Here is a 22,978-nt window from a genome sequence, read left to right on the forward strand (position 1 = left end):
TTTGTAAACTATGGAGCTTCTGTAACTATTACAATATGTTGAAAAACATTTTCTTAACTCTTCTTAAAGTGTATGCTACTGTGTTATGATCGTGTAGCTCTGCCGTTTCATTTGCATATTCCGAGTGTTTCAGGTAACGTGAAAGGTGTAGCCCACGTCAAAAATTGGGCGGCGCATTGTAACTGGAAACTGTAACCTCGACCTCAGTGTAGCTCCCTGAGGCTGAAAACACAACGTTTGCTTTACCATCACTGTAATAATCAACGGTATAGCTTCAAACTGCCCCACGTGGTCACCTGCAGTTCTCCCTGGCAGGTGCCCTACCTGCAGTGATGTACAGAGAAATACACAATAAGAGGTTCCCTTTCCCGAACTCATAAACATTACACATTTTCTACATGTGGAATACATAGAAAGACAGATTACACCAATATTCATAGATTGGAATGTTAACTCATGAGGATACATTTCAATTACACTATTAGACACTTGTCAAATAAACTCGAGATATAAGTTAATAAACCCTGCAAACACTGCTAACTTCATCACTGCAGCCCAAATTATATCAGGTTATAACAGGACATATATGCATTTCATTGTGAATATATTTAAGAACGCATTAACATTGGAAATACAACGGACAATCATGTCTCTATATTTTCAAACAAATGGTTGAGCCACATATGGTAAAAAGACAAGTATACCATCCCTTATGAATATAAGTATTTTTCTAGATAATCACCATCTATAATGTTTGATCAGTTCTATGGAGCACTGTTTGCTGCAGAAACCGTTCACAAAGGGATCAATTTACAAATTTCACGGCGTATTCTGTTCTCTTTTTAGTCTTGCGGTGAGGAATTTGTCCCTGGTTATGCAGTTGGCCTATCATACTACAATCGGCATACTGTACACTGTACATGTGAATGTTTTCATCCCATTCATAATTGTTCTTCTGCGCTTATGAAATATGTGGACAGCCATCAGATGAAGCAAAACAAGCTAAAGTTATGTAAAAAGGCAGAAAGTCGTAGCACTGTTTGCCAACTAAAAAAACATCAGATATTACATTTTAGGATATTTCGTCACATCCATTTTATTTTTGCACTCTAGGTTGGAACACAATATTAGCATTACCAGAGTAATAGTAGTGGTAGCAGTAGTACGAGTATTAATAGTAGACCTACATATATATATATATATATACTATATATAGATCCTCCAAGGATATACATTCCCAAACCACCCCCAAACCGGTCATCTTGGATGATGTTGCAAGCAGCAGAATGTTTTTCCACGGGGTCTCGTGACTCTTCACATCCGTCACATGTGCTAATTGTGAACCTGCTCTCATCGGTGAAGAAAACGGGGGGGCGCCAATGGCGAACCTGCCAATTTTGATGTTCTCTGGCAAATGGCAATGGAGCTGCACGGTGCTGGGCTGTGAGCACATGATCCCACTTGAGGACGTTGCCTCCTTCATGGTGTTTATTTCACACGAGTGGTCCGAGGTCATGTTGTTGTGCTCTGGCAGTGCGCCTCCTGTTCCTCCTCGCACAAAGGAGCAGATACCGGTCCTTCTGCTGGGTTGCTGCCCTTCCACGGCCCTGTCCAGCTCTCCTTGTGCAATGGCCGTCTCCTGGTATCTCGTCCACGCTCTTGAGACTGTGCTGGGAGACACAGCAAATGTTCTTACGACGGCTCGTATACATGGGCCGTCCTGGAGGAGCTGGACCTGTGCAACCTGAATAAACTGCAGTCACATTCTCGTGCTACCAGCAGTGACAGGGGCACTAGCAAAAATGCTAAACTAGAGAAAAAACACCCAGGAAAGGAGAGAGAAATAGTCTGTGGCCACCTGCCACCACCTGCTTCCATTTTTGGGGGGGTTGTCTTGCTGTTGCCTCTCCTGTCCACCTGTCATCGCTTTAATTTACACCAACGCAGGTCAAAGTTTCGTTCATTTCTTTCAAATCCCATGCAGTGTGCCATCAATTTATCCCCAAACAGCAATGTCTGGTTTGCCACTTTTTTCATTAAGATCCAAGTTGAATTAAAACACCTTATAGGTTCATGTTCATAAATACATACATGATACACCTAGACTGGCCTGTTTAGAGGGTGAAAATCGTCGTTTGCATTGAGACGTTGCTCTTTCTGTTTTTGCCCGAATGTTGACCCAAATTGTCAAATCGGGAAAAACCAACTTTGATCATAATTACTATATAATTCATTTAGAGTTCATAAATGTATTTAAAACTGTAGCCGGTAGCACTTGAATTCTGAGTTTATAATTAAATTGAATGCAACAACAGCTTTTTTGTTCATCATTAGCAGGGAATGCACAGGTGTAACCAATGTCACTACCTGTTCTGTTCCAGGTGGATCAGTAAGTCAGTGACACATAAACACAATGGAGCCAATGAGTCACACCTGTTTTTCCTGCTGGGGTATGTCACAATGAATATCTGCTGTGAAAACAGGCCGACACAACAGCATTGTTTGATTTTGACGATGATGAACTGACCTAATTCAATATAAAGTGCATTACTCGGAGCTCAATGCTTATACTGTAATAGCGTGTGATAATGTTAGCATTAAAGCCATGTGTAGATTTTGTTATGTGTACATTTCTCATAATTTATATTATTCTGAAGGCCTAAGTCTTTGTTTTTACAGTAAAACAAATGGAACGGTTCCTGTGAAAATTGGTGCAGTATACAATTTTAGTTTTGTTTTCATCCCATTCATCTCAGTGGGGCATTTTTAAGCTTTTATTACAGACTGTAGAGATGCAATGGCTGGACCCAAAGTAGGGACCTTGAATTCATTGGTCCACAATGTTGTTTTTGATGATCAAATCTTACAGGGCTCAAAAGGCAGCTGAGTCCATTCTGATGCTCAGAAACGGACATACTGACTGGACACAGGCTACTCTAAAACGGACAAAGGCAGAGGACCACACAGCTATGCAGATGTGGAAGCTATCATTTGCTCCTCCAGAATAATGCCGGTTTATCCAATCTGACCGTGTAAAGCTGAGCCTGACAAAGGGACTCAGAGGTGTAGCCCGCTAACTGACCACTGACGCCCAGATGCTCAGCAACATGGCCGGTTGTTTGGGGCCACCTTCTGGCCATGGCTGCACATTATGGCTCACAGCAGGCTTGGTGGACTCTGTTAACAATGTATGTGTCTTTTTAGAAACACAATCCATTTGTGTTATTGTTCAATATGTGTACAACATATCTTTTGTATCTGTATTCTATCACTCAGATGTCCAAAAGACGGGGAAGACATTTGATCGGCTCCTTCATCACCTTTATTTCTTTTTTTTAAACTTTAATCTGGTAAAAAAACAACAACACGATCTTAAAGGCACGTGATCTTCTGTCAAATGTTACAGGCCCACGTACGCACAAACCTCTTAAAGGGGGGAAGCCCCGTATAAATACCTCCACAGGATGGCAGTATAAGTCTGAGCGTGCCTTCTTTTAAATGGGTGTGCGCTCCCGCGTGTGCGTGAATCTGCGTGGGAGTTCCTTCCTTCGCCATTCCGGGGTGTTGCCAACCGCACGGCACCGTCGAGAGGCGTTCTGGAGAGGCAGAGCCTGCGTGCGCTCCTGTTCTCTCTTCAAGGCGTCTCTTCGCCCTCTAACCTCCAAAAGTCCGCCCCCACCCTCATATTCCACCACCAGCTACCCCCCACATACCCCCAACACACACACACACACACACACACACACACACACACACACACACACACACACACACACACACACACACACACACACACACACACACACACACATCTCAAATAACAAAATTCGGGGATCTAAGCATGCCAGGTGTCCGCCTATCATCCCCCAAAGACTGCAACTCAAGTCCTGCCGACCGGGTGATCAAATGTACTCATCCAAGATCCTGCACGGCCAGTGAGAGCTCAATCTGTGCCAATAATTCTCACTCATCTTTTTTTAGTTTTAGTTTTTAAGTTTGCATCTCTGACGTTGACGTCTTATTTGCACGTTTCTGTTTTGCTTCGAGTCCATCCATATTTATTATGGCACCATAATAAAAGAAGCCAATTTGGCTCTTGAGTCGCCATGCATGTGCCAATCTGCAGCTTTTAGGGGAAGGAAGGGGGGTATCCAGTATACGCCATGATCAGGGTCTTCCCTAGTTATTCTGTTAGAATTCACCCCCTCACGGAGGCATGACCACATTTTCTAACAAGGGGAGGAGCGGTCATTAGTGCGACACCCTCCGTGCTCCTGCATGAGCTCCGTTTACGCGCTCCACTCCTAGCGGTGGTTTCGTGTTACTGAATAATACCCTACAGAGACACAGCCAAGAGAGCAATAGAGGGAGGAAAGAGCAGGGAGGGAGAGAGGGAGATGAGCATCTTGTTCCAATGAAACATCAAGCAGTGTGACGATGACAGCGAAAGGCAGACATAAAGGTAAATACACGTTACGCATAACCTGCGATCTTTGGTGTTGTGGTGCTGCTGTGGATGGGGACGGTGTCACGGGACGGTGTTGCGTTTCTTGCGGTGTCTTGTTTTATCTTTCACCCAATTTGAGTCAGGTAATTGAATTGTTGTACTGGCAGGTATGCTGACAACTTTGCCAGGACGAGTGCGCACCTCCGGACCCAGTGAGTGTGGTTGTGACTGTAGGCCTATTAGATGGAATCTGCCTGATGTTCGCTGATGTGCCGTTTAAAAAAACAAAAAAACACGAGCGCACATGACGGATTTACCAGTGGTTTCGAGTCGACGTTTTCTCATTTAGGCCTGAATGTCAGCGGGTAATTGTGCTTCACCCCTGCGCATCGCTCCTCCACGTCTGTCTCAGTAAAGGTCTCCCTGCCCCCCCCCCCCCCCTCTCCTTCTCTCGTCTCCGTGTCAAACGAGATGACAGAATTTAGTTTTTGGGGATGCTGCGCAGCGCATCCGAGCCCTTTTGCCAGACGATGATTATGCATACCGCCCTAATGGTGTTATTGCATCAGTGGATTATGGAATGTTTAATGTGTTTATGAAAGTGTCTGTTTCTGCGTTTTACGCGTGGGCGGCTATATATATATACCGTTATATATAGGGGAGGCGAGGAGGGGCTCCGCTCGAGTTATGATCCACGGAGCTTGCACAGATTGTCGTGCTTATCGGGTCACAACGAGACTGGCATGGCTTCCACGCACGCAGACTGTCACATGCGACGATGCCTGGCTGGCTGGCTCCCCTTAATAAACTCGTCAGGTCTCTCTACCGGAAGAAGCGAAGCTGACAGTTAGATGCGTCGCTCGGGCATGCCCCGGTATTCCGTGCGTGCGTGCGTGCGTGCGTCGCGCTTGAGAGAGGAGGATGGGCTGGAGACGTGGGGGCTCGTGCAGTTTTTGCACGTGTACTTCAGGACTGCAGGACTGCATTCGTGCATGTGTGGAACTAGGCTATATGGATGCAGTTGTACAGGGTGGCGGTGCTGCCAAATCTGGATTCTTAAAAAAAAAAACAGAGCGCAACCACATTAACACTGACCCCCAATCCAGTCATCAGTTATTGGACTTTACCCACAAACCACCTGACATGTGTATTTTTACATCTCCAGTGCTGTTTCTGCATGTGTATTGTTATGCAGCTGGGCAACTGGAGCTCAGCTGCCTCAACACTGGAACAAACGACCTATATGCTCATGCATCATCCATTACACACACACACACACACACACACACACACAAATAAATGCACCTGCCATATGTGCAGCAAAACAACACAGCCATTCATCAGTCAGGTGAGAATGATTTAGTGTGTATGGAGCTGGAGAGAGATGGGGTGGCATCAATCAAAGAGACGTCACTCTTGGCGGATGGACTGTGGCCCGGTAGTTCCCCACGTTATGGATTGCAATGGGAGTGCAAGGCGACGGAGCCAAAAGGACAATGCATACCGAGAGGAATAGACGAAGCGGCAGAGAGTGTGGCGGCGAAGTGAGGGAGAGAGGGAAGGAGAGAATGTGACAAGGCCACGGAGGAGGTGAAGTAGCTGGAGTGAGGAAGAGAGGAGCAGAGGGAATGGAGGAAGAGATGGGAGGAGAGAGAGAGAGAAAGAGAGACAAGGGTAGCAGTAGAGCGAGAGAGAGAGAGAGAGAGAAAGAGAGAAAGAGAGACAAGGGTAGCAGTAGAGAGAGAGAGAGAGAGAGAGAGACAAGGGTAGCAGTAGAGAGAAAGAGAGAAAGAGAGACAAGGGTAGCAGTAGAGAGAGAGAGAGAGAGAGAGAGAAAGAGAGACAAGGGTAGCAGTAGAGCGAGAGAGAGCGAGCGAAAGAGAGACAAGGGCAGCAGTAGAGCGAGAGAGAGAGAGAGAGAGAGAGAGAGAGAGAGAGAGAGAGAGAGAGAAAGAGAGAAAGAGAGACAAGGGTAGCAGTAGAGAGAGAGAGAGAGAGAGAGAGAAAGAGAGACAAGGGCAGCAGTAGAGCGAGAGAGAGAGAGAGAGAGAGAGAGAGAGAGAGAGAGAGAGAGAGAGAGAGAGAGAGAGAGAGAGAGAGAGAGAAAGAGAGACAAGGGCAGCAGTCTTTCACACTGCTGCTTGGCAGGACAGCATCCTCAGACTTAACCAATGGACTTCTCACAACCGACTTGTTTCACTTCCCATGCGAACCCGTCTGTGTGTGTGAAAAACAAGCAGCGACGGAGGCAAAATGTGAGAATGTGACTCTTGCATAAAAGTTTAGTTCAATAACTTTGAAGTAGTCTCTGCCAAACATTGCCTTTACTGTTCATAATAAGGTAGGCTTCAGCAGAACAAGGTTTTTTGAACGAGATTTTGTAGAATACAATAAATACTGCAACCTCATGCCGGACCCATAAATGTATCGACAATAGGGAAACAAGGAACTCCATTTATCATTAAAAAGAGACATCATGCTCCGAAAGGGCAAACCTGTCATGAGTGAACAGCAAGGAATCTTCGGTGTGTAAAATTTGGACTTGATGTTATCTGCTAATAGGCTACCGGTGGTGTCAGTGATGCAGCGAATAAGAACACATATATACAATGCAAACATGGAGCTCGGCAGGATCTCCCTGTCCCTAAGATCCTGAGTCCTGACAGTGTAAAACCCGAAAACTCTAATGCTTGATTCTTAAACATGAAAACACAAACAGAACGCTCCTCCCATGCAACATGTCACTGCCTCTGCCTCATAGACCGTTTTCATGGCAGAAGCACATATTAACATCAACGATGGCTGCATTCCATATAAGTTCCAGTTTCAGGTCTCCTGGTGTTGTGCATGCCGGCTCACCATCACGGCTTACACTCACAGAGCTTAGAGCTTACTCGCTGTGGAAAAGGTCTGTTGGCAGTGTTGTCTAGAGGAATGGTGCGACCAGTCAAGCCATGGGGAGCTCTATCAAATAACAGCACCACGCATTGCGTGGTCACAGCTTTGTCATTGTAAATGTAATACCCGAGATGAAGCAATTTTGAGCTATCCCTGTGGGTTTGGGTAACTAATGATGGACATCTGTTTTAATGTTTTCTGGACCATAGATGAAATGATTTACCAACTGAAACCCACTGTGATACATTGGACACAGCAGCGCATCAGAAGGTGGAAAAACCAGTTGAAACACGTGCTTCAAAAGACAAAATATATTTCAATACATTGCAATCCAATTGCCCTGACTCACGGTGGATAATTTGACGTGTCAAACACAGGTGAGACTGATACCATTTATCATGGCTGTGTGCCATGTAGCCGCTGCAGTGTGGAGGGTCCTGGTAATGTGTAGGCTGGCTCTCTGACATGGCCTACTGCTTCACCTAAATGGAATCGGTTAGCTAGGTTAGCTGTACTTTTCCTGCTTTGACAAGTCAAACTGTACAGTGTGAGAGAGACATATACAATCTAAAAAATGAAAATAGAGTTGAATCAACACCTTTCTGACCTGATAACACAGCTAAGAAAGAGTTTTTAAATGTGCCCTCACTAGCAATCATATCCTGAAATAGCAAGCATTAGTAGAATCCCTTGTTTGAAACCGATGGCTGAGCTCCCTTGCCTCACTCCGAGAAAGTAGTCCCCAGTAAGAGATAACAATTCAAAGTGCAAATGAATATATTTACCGTTTACAAATTGTGACCTCTTAAACATATCAATGGATGTCTGAAGAGTGTTCACTGAAGCCGAGTGCAGCCATATCCAATATGCACACATGCATGTGTGCACTCATGCATTCACAAACACTCACAGTCACACACACACACTACCTCTGGCAAGGCTCGGGGCACACTGGCCATATTTCCTTTTCGTGTAACATGCTGTCCCTTTCCCTCAGAGTTCGCTCAGAGTCCTGTGTGTGTGTGTGTGTGTGTGTGTGTGTGTGTGTGTGTGTGTGTGTGTGTGTGTGTGTGTGTGTGTGTGTGTGTGTGTGTGTGTGTGTGTGTGTGTGTGTGTGTGTGCGCGTTGGATTGTGGCGTTATCCTTGTGAGCCAAGGGTCCCACCTTGACAGATCTCTGTGAGTCCTGTGGGGAGGGTGGCAGGGAAAGGCCTATTTATAGAGAAGGTACTCCAGAGAGAGAGAGAGAGAGAGAGAGAGAGAGAGAGAGAGAGAGAAAGGGATTGTCTAATGAGGACAGGCTGTAGGGGTGGGCCGTTGTTTCTGTGCATGTGTGGTTGTGTGGGTGTGTGTGTACACAGATGGTCCTTCATGTGTCTAGTGTGCATTAATTGAACAACTTCAAATGCATCTTTAGTTGTCCCCCCCTACCACCAACACCACCTTCAAAGACCCGTGGATCTGTGTTAGCTGATCTGGGTCAAAGATGGTAGATAAACACATACACACACAACATGCAACGGTCTCATATCTTTGCTCTCTCACACACCCCAATTTGTCCTTGCCCTCTTCTCTCGTCTTCTTATTTGCCGCACTCTTTCTTTCATCCCTCAGTTTCTCCCTCCTTCATTTATTCATGCAGAGACAGGGAGCGGGATGAACTGATCTGGGGAGATGTGTGTGTGTGTGTGTGTGTGTGTGTGTGTGTGTGTGTGTGTGTGTGTGTGTGTGTGTGTGTATGTGTGTGTGTGTGATCACTTTAGACAAGGTCCTGTAGAGGGCAACACATCTAACATACAAACACATACAGGCATGTTCACTAGTTCTGGTCGATGCCACTGCATGAACACCGGACAGATAGTCTGCTCAGACGCAGTATTGCACTGTAATGAACTGATTCACAGCTTGTATGTAGCACATTTGGCTGTTTATACTGTACATGCTTCTGTCATTACTTTGTATGTACCATTGAACATTGACCATTAATTGCCTCAGCACCAAAGATGATTTCCGATTCAGTTATCTGACAACCAGTTGATTGAGGAGAAGACGTTTGTTTGTTTTTCTATTTGGTCCTATTTGGCAGCATTTGGAGGACAGACACAAATGAGGACAGATGGATCATGGGTGACTCCTACAGTCATTTCTGCAATCTGTCTGCTCTCGCTTGCAGTCACTCCCTCCATCCTGCACCAGCCCCTCTCATTGTGAATGGTGTCCCTGTGTTATGAAAACTGATGGAATATCCCATAATTAACTTTAGCCATTAGGGAGGACGCACACAATAACAAGATGATTCCCATCAGATTCTGCTCCAGTTGGGCGAAACTAATTTAGCAGATTTGGTTGAAAGCTATGTCGTAGATTTTCTCTCAGGCTCCCCCTCACTGCGCTGTGATGTGGAGATTTTTGGCTGAGCTGGCACCTTTGGCGCGTAATAAATTCCACACCGGGGAGTTCAGCTTTGTAGAGTGGGCCAGAAGACAAAAACAGTACATTAGGAAGAGGCTAAAAATGCTTTCACCTATTTGCTCGTCTTACACACAGCCATGCATCGGGTGAGTGGCTGCTTGTTGTGCAAAGGGTAGTTCTGTTTTCACTCTTCTTGTCTGCACTTCAGAGAGTTGTCTTCACTGTGTTCATCATCTGAACTCAGACAAGGAACAGCTTGGACTGTACTGTCAGAGCGTAACGTTCCTTCACAAGGTTGGAACGAATCGAAAAGTGTGAGAGCAGCATTTGAGAGGAATACTACCCACCATCACTTTACTCAAGAAGTGTGGCATTTTTTAACTGAGCTCACCGTACATAAAGCCCCAAAATGAAAATTAAACTCACCAAGCTGTCTGCTTGCTTAGCAGTGGCTGAGTTTCAGAGAGGTGCCCAGCATTGTGTGTACTGCTAGGTCTGTTAGCCGTTAGCTGTTAGCCAAACGAATTGTCCAAAAAAATAAAAGTGAACAAACTGTTGTCCCCTGCTGTGTCTCTGGCGTGTAGCGGCTGGGGTTCGGCGATGCCCTTAGCTGTGTTATCACTTGCGGCCCCTACCGGCTGGGGCACACACACACACGCGACCAATCCTTTGCATATCTCGCTGGTATTTTAGTGCATCAAGCTAGCAGGATTAGTTGTCCCATTAGTGGTGACTTGGTTTGACTTTTAGTTTGCTAACATTAGGCTCACATGAGATTTTGTGTAAGAATAAAATCATTTCTAAAATCATCAGAATGAGCTAAAAAAAATTAAAAAAACATCTCTGTCCAGCATGATAATCCTATCAGAGAATAGCTGTTAAAGTACTTGGTGTAAAATGATTCAGTTGTTTTTTAGTCGATGTGTATGAGGTGGCTTTCCCAACAGCAGAGGAAACAGTCAATCCCAGCTGCTCGTTTCCTCGCTGCGTAGCCGCGGTCATCGCTCGTGCGTTCAGAAAGCGCCCAGACTTATGATAGAGCTCTGGTCTCACTCAACGACTAAAACTATAGGCTGTCTACAAAACACACCACTTCAAACTACTCAACATTTTGAATTTGAGTTGCGCCGTTTTGTTCTGCTCAAATTCAAGAACTCAATGTGTCCGGAGTCTGTTCTTGTTGTCAGCTTGAAATTACACATAATGATCCTTTGTTCGGAACGAAAACTGAACTTCTTTTTAAGGTGATGAAGCCAGGATGCTTTGTTTACGGGAGCCAGGCACGTCGCGGCATGTTCAATTTAGTCACTGAAAGTTTACTAGACGTCCTTTAATAATGTTGAGAATGAAAACTCTTCAGACATATCTTGATTTGACTGAACTGTGTGTTTGCGATTGAGTTAACCATCAGATCAAAATTAGATTTATATCCAAACACGAGCTCAACTAATGACGCTCCCATCAGTACTTTGTGTTTAATGCTAATTTGCAAATGCTATGCTAATACACTAAACTAAGATGGCAAACATTTCTCCGGCTAAACATCAGAATGTTAGCATCCCAACGTCATCTTTTGTAAAAGAACTAGATCTAATCCGGTCCAGCGCGTTACAGGAACAAGGTATACAAAAAGGTGGACCAGGCCATATCAGCTGGCCCACAAACTGGACGACATGTGCTGCTCAGTTGAGCTACGACTGAATCTGATCATAAATGTGAGCGCTGTATTAAATGTAACTGCATTTCTTCTGCGTCGATGTTGTGCTTCAGGCCTACAAATTCCTTTTGCCAACAAAGTTGCATTGAGGAAGAAGAAGAAGCCGTAACAACATTCATAATGTACACCCCCAGTCTTCGACCTTTCCATGTGTGCTTGAACCTCTTAAACTGGTCTGAAATCCAGTAGTGATCCTCTTGAATTGTGCGCTCATCAAATAGTCAGTTGTCAGGTGCAGAAGACCTTCTTGGTTTGCCTCTCCTCTCTCCCATTCCCTAACATGCCAAGTATAGTTTTCCCAAGTATAGTCCCCTCCCCAAGCTCTGTGTCTCTGCTGCTCCACGCTCTCTCATACCTGCCCTACTTCCACACTGCTCACACAATTTATGAGTTTCACACTCCTTCCCTCACGCTTCTCCGCTCTCCCTCCTCTCTTTCTCCCTCTCTCTCTCTCTCTCTCGCACACACACACACGCACACACATACACACCAGGAGCCAGAATAACCAGACATATACAGTACACACACACATTGAGTTCATGCATGTGTGCAAGCTTCAAATAAATACTGTACCTTTTTTCATTTTTTTCCTATGCATGCATCTTTTTGTGACTTGTACCTGCAACACTACAGCTTGTAGCACAGTACAGTACAGTACTGTACAGTACAGTACTGTACTGTACTGTATGGTGTTGTACACGCAGCACATTACATTGCAGCGCAATGGAAGAGGGGAATTAGCCACTGACTAAGCCCCGCTTCTTTTCATAAATACATATGAAGTCATGAGTAATTATTTTTCTGTCTTGTGTTCTCTGACAGCTTGGCATGCACAAACCTTTTCATCAGTCAGTCCTAACTTGAGGGGCGAAACTGGTTTTAACATGTAGATCCGCTGTGCTCAATCGATGGGAAGCAGACCCTTCAGCTTGGCAGCTTGTGGTGTCCTGGGATGTGCCTTTTATATGTTGTGTTCAGTGTTCTTAAGGTGTGTAAAAATGTCCCGGGGTGCGGTCGGGGCCAACCTATGCAGCCATAAGGTGCCATTAGATACTTAAGGGTACCCTGAGATGCGTTTTGGTGAAGGTGTCCTGGGATGTTCTGGCGTGTCTGCCTGCTCAAGTAGATGTCCAAATGGCTAGATGGTACTTACGTCCTAAAATAACTCAAAACCAAAGTAACTATGACTGTATGGTTTGTCAGAAGCAATTTTCGTTTAAAATTATGAGTAAAATCCTCTTACGTAATTACGCATAAAGTGTTGATTTAGGTTGATTGCAACTGACTTGTCCGGCTCATTTCGCAATACTGCCCAAATGTTGCTGATGTTTCAGTGGTGATTTCATAAAACCGTGCAGTTTGGTTTCATGTGGTTGTGGTGCTGCTTTTACTGTAAAGATGGAATAAAATGTGAGTATCACATTACAAAATGTAATGATGGACATCAGTGGGGAAAGCTCACTGGAGAGGCTGGGGCCTGTTAAAGTGACAGGAAGAGAGGGAAGTGGCAGTAAGAGGAGTGAAAAAATGAATAAAAGAGAGAAGGGGCAAGAGGAGAGAGTGCAAAACAGGGACAAAGTGACAGAGAGTGAAAGTGTGTGTGTAGAGAGAGAGAGAGAGAGAGAGAGAGAGAGAGAGAGAGAGAGAGAGAGAGAGAGAGAGAGAGAGAGAGAGAGAGAGAGAGAGAGAGAGAGAGAGAGAGAGAGAGAGAGAGAGAGAGAGAGAGCCAGGCCTAGTTTTGAGTTTATGATCTAGGCCATTATCTGTGTTAGCACTGGTGGGGCTCCAACAGGCTCTGTGGATCCTGCATAACAATACCTTTATGAGCTTATATGTGTCTGTGTACCACTGTAGGTTCACACACACACACACACACACACACACACACACACTATGCAATCATGCGTGTTAACGTCATTGTGCCATACATGATGTACGCATGCGCCCCTGTGCCTCTGCCTTTTGTTTCTTGCCACTGAGCTTGGGCCTGCTTGCTAGGACCGCTCGTGTTTGTGTGCCTGTGTGCGTTTTGTCGATTGTGTTGTCGTATGTGTGTATGTGACTCCTCACGTGCAGCTGTGTGCTCCTGCTGTATCACCCCCGTCGTCAGTCAACCCCCCTCTCCAGCAGCGCCCTGGGGGCCTTCATTATGTAAGAGAGACATTACTGCAGAACAGAGGCAGAGAGACATTACTGCAGAACAGAGGCAGAGAGACATTACTGCAGAACAGAGGCAGAGAGACATTACTGCAGAACAGAGGCAGAGAGACATTACTGCAGAACAGAGGCAGAGAGACATTACTGCAGAACAGAGGCAGAGAGACATTACTGCAGAACAGAGGCAGAGAGACATTACTGCAGAACAGAGGCAGAGAGACATTACTGCAGAACAGAGGCAGAGAGACATTACTGCAGAACAGAGGCAGAGAGACATTACTGCAGAACAGAGGCAGAGAGACATTACTGCAGAACAGAGGCAGAGAGACATTACTGCAGAACAGAGGCAGAGAGACATTACTGCAGAACAGAGGCAGAGAGACATTACTGCAGAACAGAGGCAGGCAACCCTGATGACTCTGGCAAACCCTGCTTCAGTACAACCCGCTTAGGCCTCCATGACACACGCACACACACACGCACACACACACACACACACAGTCAAAGGCTGAAGGTGTGATCAGGATAATGGTGAGGATCAAGGGCCTCTGATGTTTGTGGGAAAGCTTGATAAAAAATACAGGAAATATCAATAAATCATGTACTGCATTACAATAAACATTCTTCTATTTTCTTCTGTGTCAACTCCTGTCCATCACCTGTATCCATATATCCATACTCCCATTTAAACTCCCCTCCGCCTTCTTAATCTCAAATAATACCTCCCATATGTTATCCGTCTTCCTTCCTGCGTCATTGATCCCCTTCTGTCTCCATCTCTCTATCCACCTTTTCCTTCTCACTTCCACCTCCTCCCTATCCTTTTCATCACTCCCCACTCTCCAGCGGTCCCCTTACCCCTGGCCCACCAGCTCACCATGAAGGAGGTGTTTGATGCCGAGGGCCGGCCGCGGGTGGACCTGCTCAAAGCTCACCTCACCAAGGAGGGCCGACTGGAGGAGGCCGTGGCCCTGCGCATCATCGATGAGGGCGCCGCCATCCTGCGGCAGGAGCGCACTATGTTGGACATTGAGGCGCCAGTCACGGGTATGTCATAGTGAGGAGGAGTGGAGGAATGCGGCGTGAGTTAGTCTAATTTGGTTACGGAGCAGTTCATAAAAAATAGTAGGAAAGCCAAACCTGATGTCAGTTAAAGGATTAGTTTGACATTTTGACCAACGGACAGTTTGCTGAGCTTAGTTTAGCAGAACGACTGGAAACAGGGCAGACAACGAGCTCGTTAATTAAAGTGTAATAACGCATTTGGTCAATCTGTTTCCAAAAACAAAGGGTAAAAACATCACTTCACCATTTTATGGCTTTTTTTCTTTATATTTACTGGCTGTGAGCGATAACATCCTTAAGTCTAAACTACTTGCCTGGTAACTACACCTGCCCAAGAAATAGTCCCGTACACAACCCCCCAAAAACTCTGTTTTTTACACTTCTGTTTTTGTTTGAATAAAACAAACAAGATATAACGTGTAAGTTAGTCTAATTGTGTTGGTAGGCAGATTCTGTTAACTTCAGTCTGCCAGGCTAACTGTTCCCCTGTTTTTTTTTTGTCTTTATGCTAAGCTAAGCACAGGGCTGACACATAGAGACAGGCAACCATTCACACCATTCAGAACATGCAAACTGCACACAGACGGACCGGCCAGCGGGTTGGAACCCGGAAGTCGACAGAAGGCAACAGTGCTATACCTATCCATGCTGCCCCTAAATGTCAAACTATCCACTTTAAAACAGTTTGCTGCTATTGGGACTACCCGCACAAAAAAAAGCAAAATAAGTGTGTTAACATACATATGTGCATGACAAGCAAATGGATCACACACTTTAACAGCTAGGGCAAAGATAGTGACAGTCAAACAGAGAACGAGAGAGAGAAAGACAGAGGAATGGAGCTGTGTAGCAAAAAGGAGAAAGATGAATTCATTTATCTGCCATATGTATCTGCCACCCTTTTAATATGAACTGTTGTTCGGTCGCACATCACTCAGAGAACCAATTGGCACTCGCGCCTCACAATGGCAGGCGCTAGCTCTGGTAATATCTGCATGTATTCCCTTGCCAGGGAAGTGGTATGAACCGTGGAGAACGTCGAAGGGAGGGAGTGGGAGTGGGAGGGGGACAAAACGGAAAACAAGTTTCTGAGACGATAACACAGAAGACAGACATGCAGGCAGGTGGACCCAGACACTTCTCGACTCATTCACGGTGCTTGGTTAATGTACCTTTGTATCTCTGCATGCGTGTGTGTGTGTGCGTGTTTATGCAAATGCAGGCGGTGAGATAATTCTGTGTGGGACGTCGTGCCCACGCAGTGTGGAAACATCGCTCGGCTTTCACAGGTACAGAGCCCCGGGGACGAGGACAGAGAGACAGGCAGATAGAGAGACAGTCGATCCTAAGCTGCTTCGTGCAGAGGTTCTCGCTAAATATTGATCAATTTCCAAGTTTCTCCACTTCTACAGATTCTGATCCAGAAACACCCACCTGAGTGGATTTTTGTCTGAGTTAGCTGTGATCAGAAACTACAGGAAAAAGTAGTGCAGGTTCTTGTGGGGAGGGGCTTTAAGCAAATGTAATGGTGAGTAGATATACTACGCACAGTTTAGCACTTTGAAGGAGTCTCGAGACGGACTAGTGGACGGACAGGCGGGTGGATGGCGGAAATTTAAATGGACAGGCTTTTAGGGAGTCACATGAAAGCCTCTGGGAGAATACCGAGGCAGGTCTGAGGAGGCAGAGGTACGGCCCAATTTCACTCATGCCATCTTGCATTCCCAAATTCCCTGCTCAAATTAAGGTGAATGCTGAGGAGTAGACACAAAAACAGACACGAACATGGCAAGCAGATGGAGAGACAAGCAGATGTAACCGGCCGGGCAGATGCAAGACGGCCAATCGTAAGATGGGCTGCAGAGAGGAACTATAAACCTCAAAGTGAAAAGGAGAGGCCAGGCAGATGGCGCGGGAGGCGGATGGGAAGACGTACGCTGGCAGATCACACAGACAGTCCTGAAGTCTTTCAAAATACAAAGTGTTCGGCATGAAGCCTGATATGAATAAACTTCTGGATGTGACTTGGAACAAATCTTGGGGGAAATGATTGGAAACACATGGCGATTGATATCGAATCAGAGTCGATGAGGCTCCGTCAAGAAAACTAGATTGAAAGTCTGATAGATGTGAAATTGAACCTGATGTAGTGCAGTGAAGGTTGCTGTTTTCTTAAAACTTGTATGATATGTAGCTCAACAGGAATTAGTATCAGGGATACAATCAGTCCTGTTTGATTATCAATCAAACGCCTTGGTGATTGTTTTGGATGTAAAATGTTGTAAAATGATAATCACAATTTCCCAAAGCCCAAGGTGACATATTCAAATAGGTAATTCTGTCCAACTAACAGCCCACAGCTCAAAGTTTTTAAGTATAAAATCGAATGAGACAAAGAAAAGAAGCTGGAACGTTTTTTTGCTTAAAGTGACTCAAATGGCTCATCACAACACGGTAGTTTTAGATACATTCACCAACTGATCAACTCGTCAGCTGATCAACTGTGTTTCAGCTATAAGTCATTGTCTCTACTATTGTTTGACATTTTGGCAGAGAAAATCTGTATCTATATCTATATCTATAGATATAGATACAGATCACACAGACAGTCCTGAAGTCTTTCAAAATACAAAGTGTTCGGCATGAAGCCTGATATGAATAAACTTCTGGATGTGACTTGGAACAAATCTTGGGGGAAATGATTAGAAACACATGGCGATTGATATCGAATCAGAGTATCTATAGATATAGATACATGTAGAACATGAGCTCTCTGGTGTGTTCCTTAACTGGTTGGATTCAAACACAGACCTCAACATTATTCTTTCAGGAGGATATTTTCACCACTCATATTCTGTTTTGTTTTTTTCATTGGGCAGGTGAGTGATGTTTCTCGATCAGCAGACAGAGCACACATACCTCTGCAGATGCAAATCAGGCCATATGGAGCCACTGAAGCAGAGCTGGTGCCACGCGCTTTTACTGAATTATGACAAAACTGAACATGTGGCGGCTGAAACCCGCGGCCTTTATGACCCGAACACTGTTGTGTGCTGCCTCCGCAGTGTGCGGAGATATCCACGGCCAGTTCTTCGACCTGATGAAGCTGTTTGAAGTGGGGGGTTCCCCTGCCAACACTCGCTACCTCTTCCTAGGGGACTATGTGGACAGGGGCTACTTCAGCATCGAGGTGAGGATGGACACTGCAGCATGTATCTGAACATCACACTATTTTACTGGGTGTGTGTCCACAAAATAAAAAGTAAGCTGGCTGTATTGTGTTTACAGTGAGCTTACAACTAAATCAATGTCCATTATATTGCCCTGACGTCTATTATTCAGTTTCTAGTAGTAAGGTTTATTTCATACGGAGATATACAGTCACCACATTGTGTTGTATTTAATGAATTATAAACGTGCAGAAAGTACTTGAGATTAGCATAGACGCACAACAGTGTGTGTCTGAAAATGGACACGGACCAAACTGATTTAAAATTCATGGATGACTCAAGGTCAGTAATCACTCACGGGTATAATATGCTGCTTACTGAAATATGTATAGAAACTGAGTGGAGATAGGATGTTCAGAGGGCCGTTTGGCCATCTCCGTAAACTAGACGTGAGTGCAAGATAGTATTTTTGGGATTGCTTTGTCTGGCAGAAACGCTCCACAGATCGGGGGTGTGACTTGAATCCATAACAATACAAGCACGTGGTGAGTATCCTCGCCTGTTGAGCTCACTTGGCATCCATGGCATGAGGGCTGTATCGCTGTTTGGATGGCAGGAAGCAATATTTAGGCCACCTTCCTAACGCACTTCAAGGCCACATAGACAGTAGGCCTCAAGGCAGAGCGTGGAGGATACCGTGTGTAGGTGAGGGAACACCCTCTGACACATCTGTGGTGATTAATAGGGTGATAAAAGTGGAAACACATTGGCTGATGATATATTCTAAACGACACAGCCACAGCTCTTCTCAATTAATTAAAATTTTTCTGTGAACTCAATCAGGTACGCTCTTATTCCCTCCTGTCATGTCTATCTTTAGCCCGGGGTGAGGACCAACCTGCTTTCAGCTCAACACATTTGGGCAGTGGATGGTTCGTGCAGGGAGGGAATTCCTTGTGACGCTTCCAACGTGACTCTCTGTGTCTCGCTTTGAATTTCCAATTAGAATTTAATGAGGGGAACTGAAAGTGAAATGACAACAACTCTTCCTTATACAGTTACTTACTAGCAATGCTGCTAAAGAGAAATTCGTTTTCACTGTGGTTTTCTGAAAGGAATAGTTTGACATTTACACTTATTTGCTTTCTTCACAGTGCTGCTATGACTAGCTTACCCCCTAAAACGTTGAACTTGTCATTTGAGCCGTGCAATATAAGAAATCAAACATATTTCCAGAATAGTAGGGTCAGTCGAGAGCCATGATTGTAACAATATTCACCCTTTTACTCACAATATTTTAGTCAAGCAATTGGTTTTTTTACGTTGATGTGATCAGACAATAAAACATAATGACATTATTGAAACGTACCTGTTGGTGCCTTCCTTGTTTACAAGTAAATTGATTGCGACTAAATAGTAAACTAATTTGATTGATGGAAGTTGTAGGAATACTACACAACCCTGACCTGATTTAGAATATATTTGAATGACATCTGACTGAACACTGACTGGTCGTGCTCTTGCTTTGGCGTTCCTCACGGACCAGAACAAGCATGCATGACATGTGAGAACTAAGTGACTAAGAACAGATACATGCAGACAAGCAGCCATATGCCGACGTGATGATGCCATTTACGTCTCAAGCATAAACACACAACAAGTCACATTGAAGGCGACTAAATATGCAAAAAGCTTAATTTGTTACATTATAGTGTTCATGCTGCAATGACATCCCATAATGCATTGTAAATGTCTTCCTGTTTTTGGCAAATTGAATGATGTTGTGTACAGCTGCTTATCTATAACCAGGTTGTATGCCTCTGTCTGCCCTGGTGAACCTTTAGTGTGTGTTATACCTGTGGTCACTGAAGATCCTCTACCCGAAGACGCTCTTTCTTCTCCGGGGAAACCATGAATGTCGACATCTGACAGAATATTTCACCTTCAAACAAGAATGTGAGTGACTCTTGCGTTTCCTCCTGATATAATCTGCTCCTTCTCTCTTTCTCTACCGCTGCGTCCGCACCTCTTTCACCACGAAGTATTATAAGAACTACAAGGCAAAATACAAGATCGGACAGTAAATTCATGCTAACATAACCCTGTTAACGGCTTAGCTTATGGCATTGCACAAGCAAGACAGAGGTTGCTTCACTGTTCATGTTTCTGAACAGTGTGTTTCACTTCCACTGTGATAAGAGAAAAAGCTTTTAGAACGAGGACTTACAGATGTGTTCGTATCGTCGTGGGTTTGGCTGGGGTCGCAAACCTCCCCACATACAACGGAGCAGGACAGAACCACTGTAGTGTTAGCCTCAGCCGACGCTCTCATGTAGTACCGTCCAGGAGGACAGGCTTCCACACGATGGGGAAAGACTGCAGAGTGAATGTGCTGTTGTGAATGGGGCTTCTTCCATCGTAACATGTATACACAAAATGTAGGTCAGCCAATGAAATGCGTGGCCTTACTAATGTCATGCTAATGTCTTAAGTAAGAGCAGACAGACAGTTCGGCCCCTTTCAAATTCAAAGCTAGGCCTGCCGTGCCTAGTTACATTTGCTAAGCTAGGATCGGACAATTTGCTTCTCGGGGGAGGGGTTTAACAAACAGTCACTTGTTCCAGATTCATTTTCTGTCACTCAACTAATCAATACATTATGACTGTTTCAGCTCAAAGTTTCCATCTTCCTGGGTGTTATCCTCCCTCCTTTCACACTCCCATCCAGCCCTCCTCTACTCCTTCCCATCCTCCTTACTTCTTATTCCTCTCCATCTTTTCCTCCCTCGATCAGTCTCTCGCTCTGTCTCTCTGACTCTCCTCGCGTCCTGTCCGAGAATGGGTGACTAGCAGCAAATTTATTTGACCCTTAATGATTGGCTCAGGGACTTGCTCTTCTGTGTCTGATTGGCCAAGGGACAAAGAAGCTAATTTCCCCTGGTGCTCGTGGCGAATAGTGGTCGCCCTCAATTACCATCTGCTGTGTGTACGTGTGTGTATGTGTGTGTGTGTGTGGGTGCACCACAAGTGTGTGTGCAAGCGCATGTACCGTGACTGCATGCCTGTGCAAGAGCGTCTTCATAAATGTTTAAGTGTGTCTGTGTGTGTGGAAGAAGCCGAAAACTGGTGGACTAGCAATAATGAGCTCTTGCTTTACACGAGGCAGATGGAGCAGTTGACAAACACACTTCTCGCTGTCTCTCACTCACACACACACACACACACACACACACACACACACACACACACAGAAATGCTGGCGACTGTACAGTGGTACTCTGCAATACTGCCTGTGATTTGTGTACGTGTCGTCCTCACACTCTTCCTTCTTCCCATCTCTCTTTCCTCGTCCCTCGCCGTCTCCTCTCCTTCCTCTCACCGCTCTTAACCTCTCCTCCTTCTCCTGTCTCCCCCCATCAATCTCTCTCCTTCTCTCTTTATGAAATTATCATTCTCCTTTGCTCTCCTCCTTGCCTGCGCTCGTACGAAATCCACCCTTCTCTCTCCTTTCTTTCTCTTCTATCTCTCTCCTCCGATCTCCTTTGAGCTATTTTAATCCTGTGATATTGTTTTGTGTCAGATGGATTGTTACGCCCATGTGCGAAATGTACTTTAAAGATGCTGCGTGTTGGATGCCTTTATTGATATCGCTGTCAAATCAAAAGGGGTTTTCATAAAGCAAAACAAAAATCTGCCTCGCGATGACGCCTCTACGCTGCTGCTTCATGCTTATATTTGGGTCAGATTTTGTTCACTGGAACAGAGCTGGAGTCTTTGCTTCCATATGTTGTCTGCATATGTACATTTCTTCTCTGGGCAGTAGCATTTCTAAATCATCAGAGAGGAGAGAATTGTGTCATATGGGAGCGCCGGAGAAGAGATGTCTGTATAAATGAATAACACGCGATGAGAAAATCCTACATATTACCGCCTTTACACCCAAGTGAACTGAGTTATGTTTTTAGAGGAACCGTACGCGTCTGTCGGAGGCCATTAGCCTTTGACTGAGTTCTTTAGATCCGTAGATGTAAAAGCTCCATGTTTGTTTGTTTGTTCCTTGTTGCCGTGTGTTTGTGTGCGATACGTAACAGTCACACTCTGAGCGACAGGGACTGAATGTACTTCTTTGTCTCAAGCCTTGACATATCTCTCCACCCCTCTAACCCCCCCCCCCCCTCCAGGTAAGATCAAGTACTCGGAGCAGGTGTATGACTCCTGCATGGAGGCGTTTGATTGCCTGCCCCTGGCAGCCCTGATGAACCAGCAGTTCCTGTGCGTGCATGGGGGGCTTTCACCAGAGATCCACACGCTGGACGACATCAAGAAGGTACGAAGAGAGGCACATGCACATGCAATGTTGAATCAACAATACGGGCAAAACGCAATGAGTTAAGATCTGAATCTGGGTTACTGCATATATATTATGCGTTTTTAAATCAATTTGAATTTGAAGTTTGTAATTCCGTGCAGTTAAATGTGGCCGCGGCTGAATTCAACTCCGACGGAGAGAAGACACGGCTTTAAAGTAAAGTGTTTCCTCTTATGTTAACTCGTTAAAATGGGCAGGAAATCTGAAAGAACAGATTTATGTTGATACATTTTCCCCATTTAGTTTGTTGAAGATGCCGTTTTAGGTATATTTGGTTTCTGTTACAGTTAGTTTTGGGCTAAATTAAGGCATAAAAAGAAAACATTACAACCTGCCAGTCTAAAAATCCTTGAAATCCCTTTTTCTAAACTTTACTATCTCTGTCTTTACTGCTTTATACATAGCAACATTTACCATTCTTTTAATCACCAGGAAAAATAATAACGTTCATGTGACACGTTAACCGCTTATGCACAGTGCAGCACTCAAACACGCCTGCGAGTGCCGACATAAACACACACCAACTCTGATTTATGACTTAATTCCCACATGCACTGTCAATGCAGAGGGTCCTCGGGAAACCAGTAAATACAGTGAACCACATATGCTGTGTGTATAACAGTAATTAAGAACACAAAGGCACACACATGAACACGGAGACACAGGACACACTTCCTCATCTCATGGCAGCGTTTCCATGGTGAATCTGCTGGTGTGACATCTTCTCCCTCCTGTGTGGTGAGGG

At 45.0% G+C, this 22,978-nt stretch overlaps 1 protein-coding gene across 1 annotated transcript in view; it reads left to right on the top strand.

Annotated features, from left to right (window-relative positions):
• The first annotated feature begins 4,420 nt into the window (after positions 1 to 4,420).
• The window catches only part of ppp3cb (protein phosphatase 3, catalytic subunit, beta isozyme), a 28,247-nt gene continuing 9,689 nt past the window's right edge, over positions 4,421 to 22,978 (top strand). Inside the window, exons 1-5 of the mRNA XM_079269024.1 lie at positions 4,421 to 4,462; positions 14,477 to 14,677; positions 17,761 to 17,885; positions 19,710 to 19,821; positions 22,046 to 22,191. Of these exons, the coding sequence (XP_079125150.1) occupies positions 4,438 to 4,462; positions 14,477 to 14,677; positions 17,761 to 17,885; positions 19,710 to 19,821; positions 22,046 to 22,191 (609 nt within the window). The 5' untranslated portion in view covers positions 4,421 to 4,437. The remainder of the gene's footprint in view (positions 4,463 to 14,476; positions 14,678 to 17,760; positions 17,886 to 19,709; positions 19,822 to 22,045; positions 22,192 to 22,978) is intronic.

The sequence above is a fragment of the Melanostigma gelatinosum genome, assembly GCF_949748355.1.
Source record: "Melanostigma gelatinosum genome assembly, chromosome: 5".
NCBI classification, from domain to species: Eukaryota; Metazoa; Chordata; class Actinopteri; order Perciformes; family Zoarcidae; genus Melanostigma; species Melanostigma gelatinosum.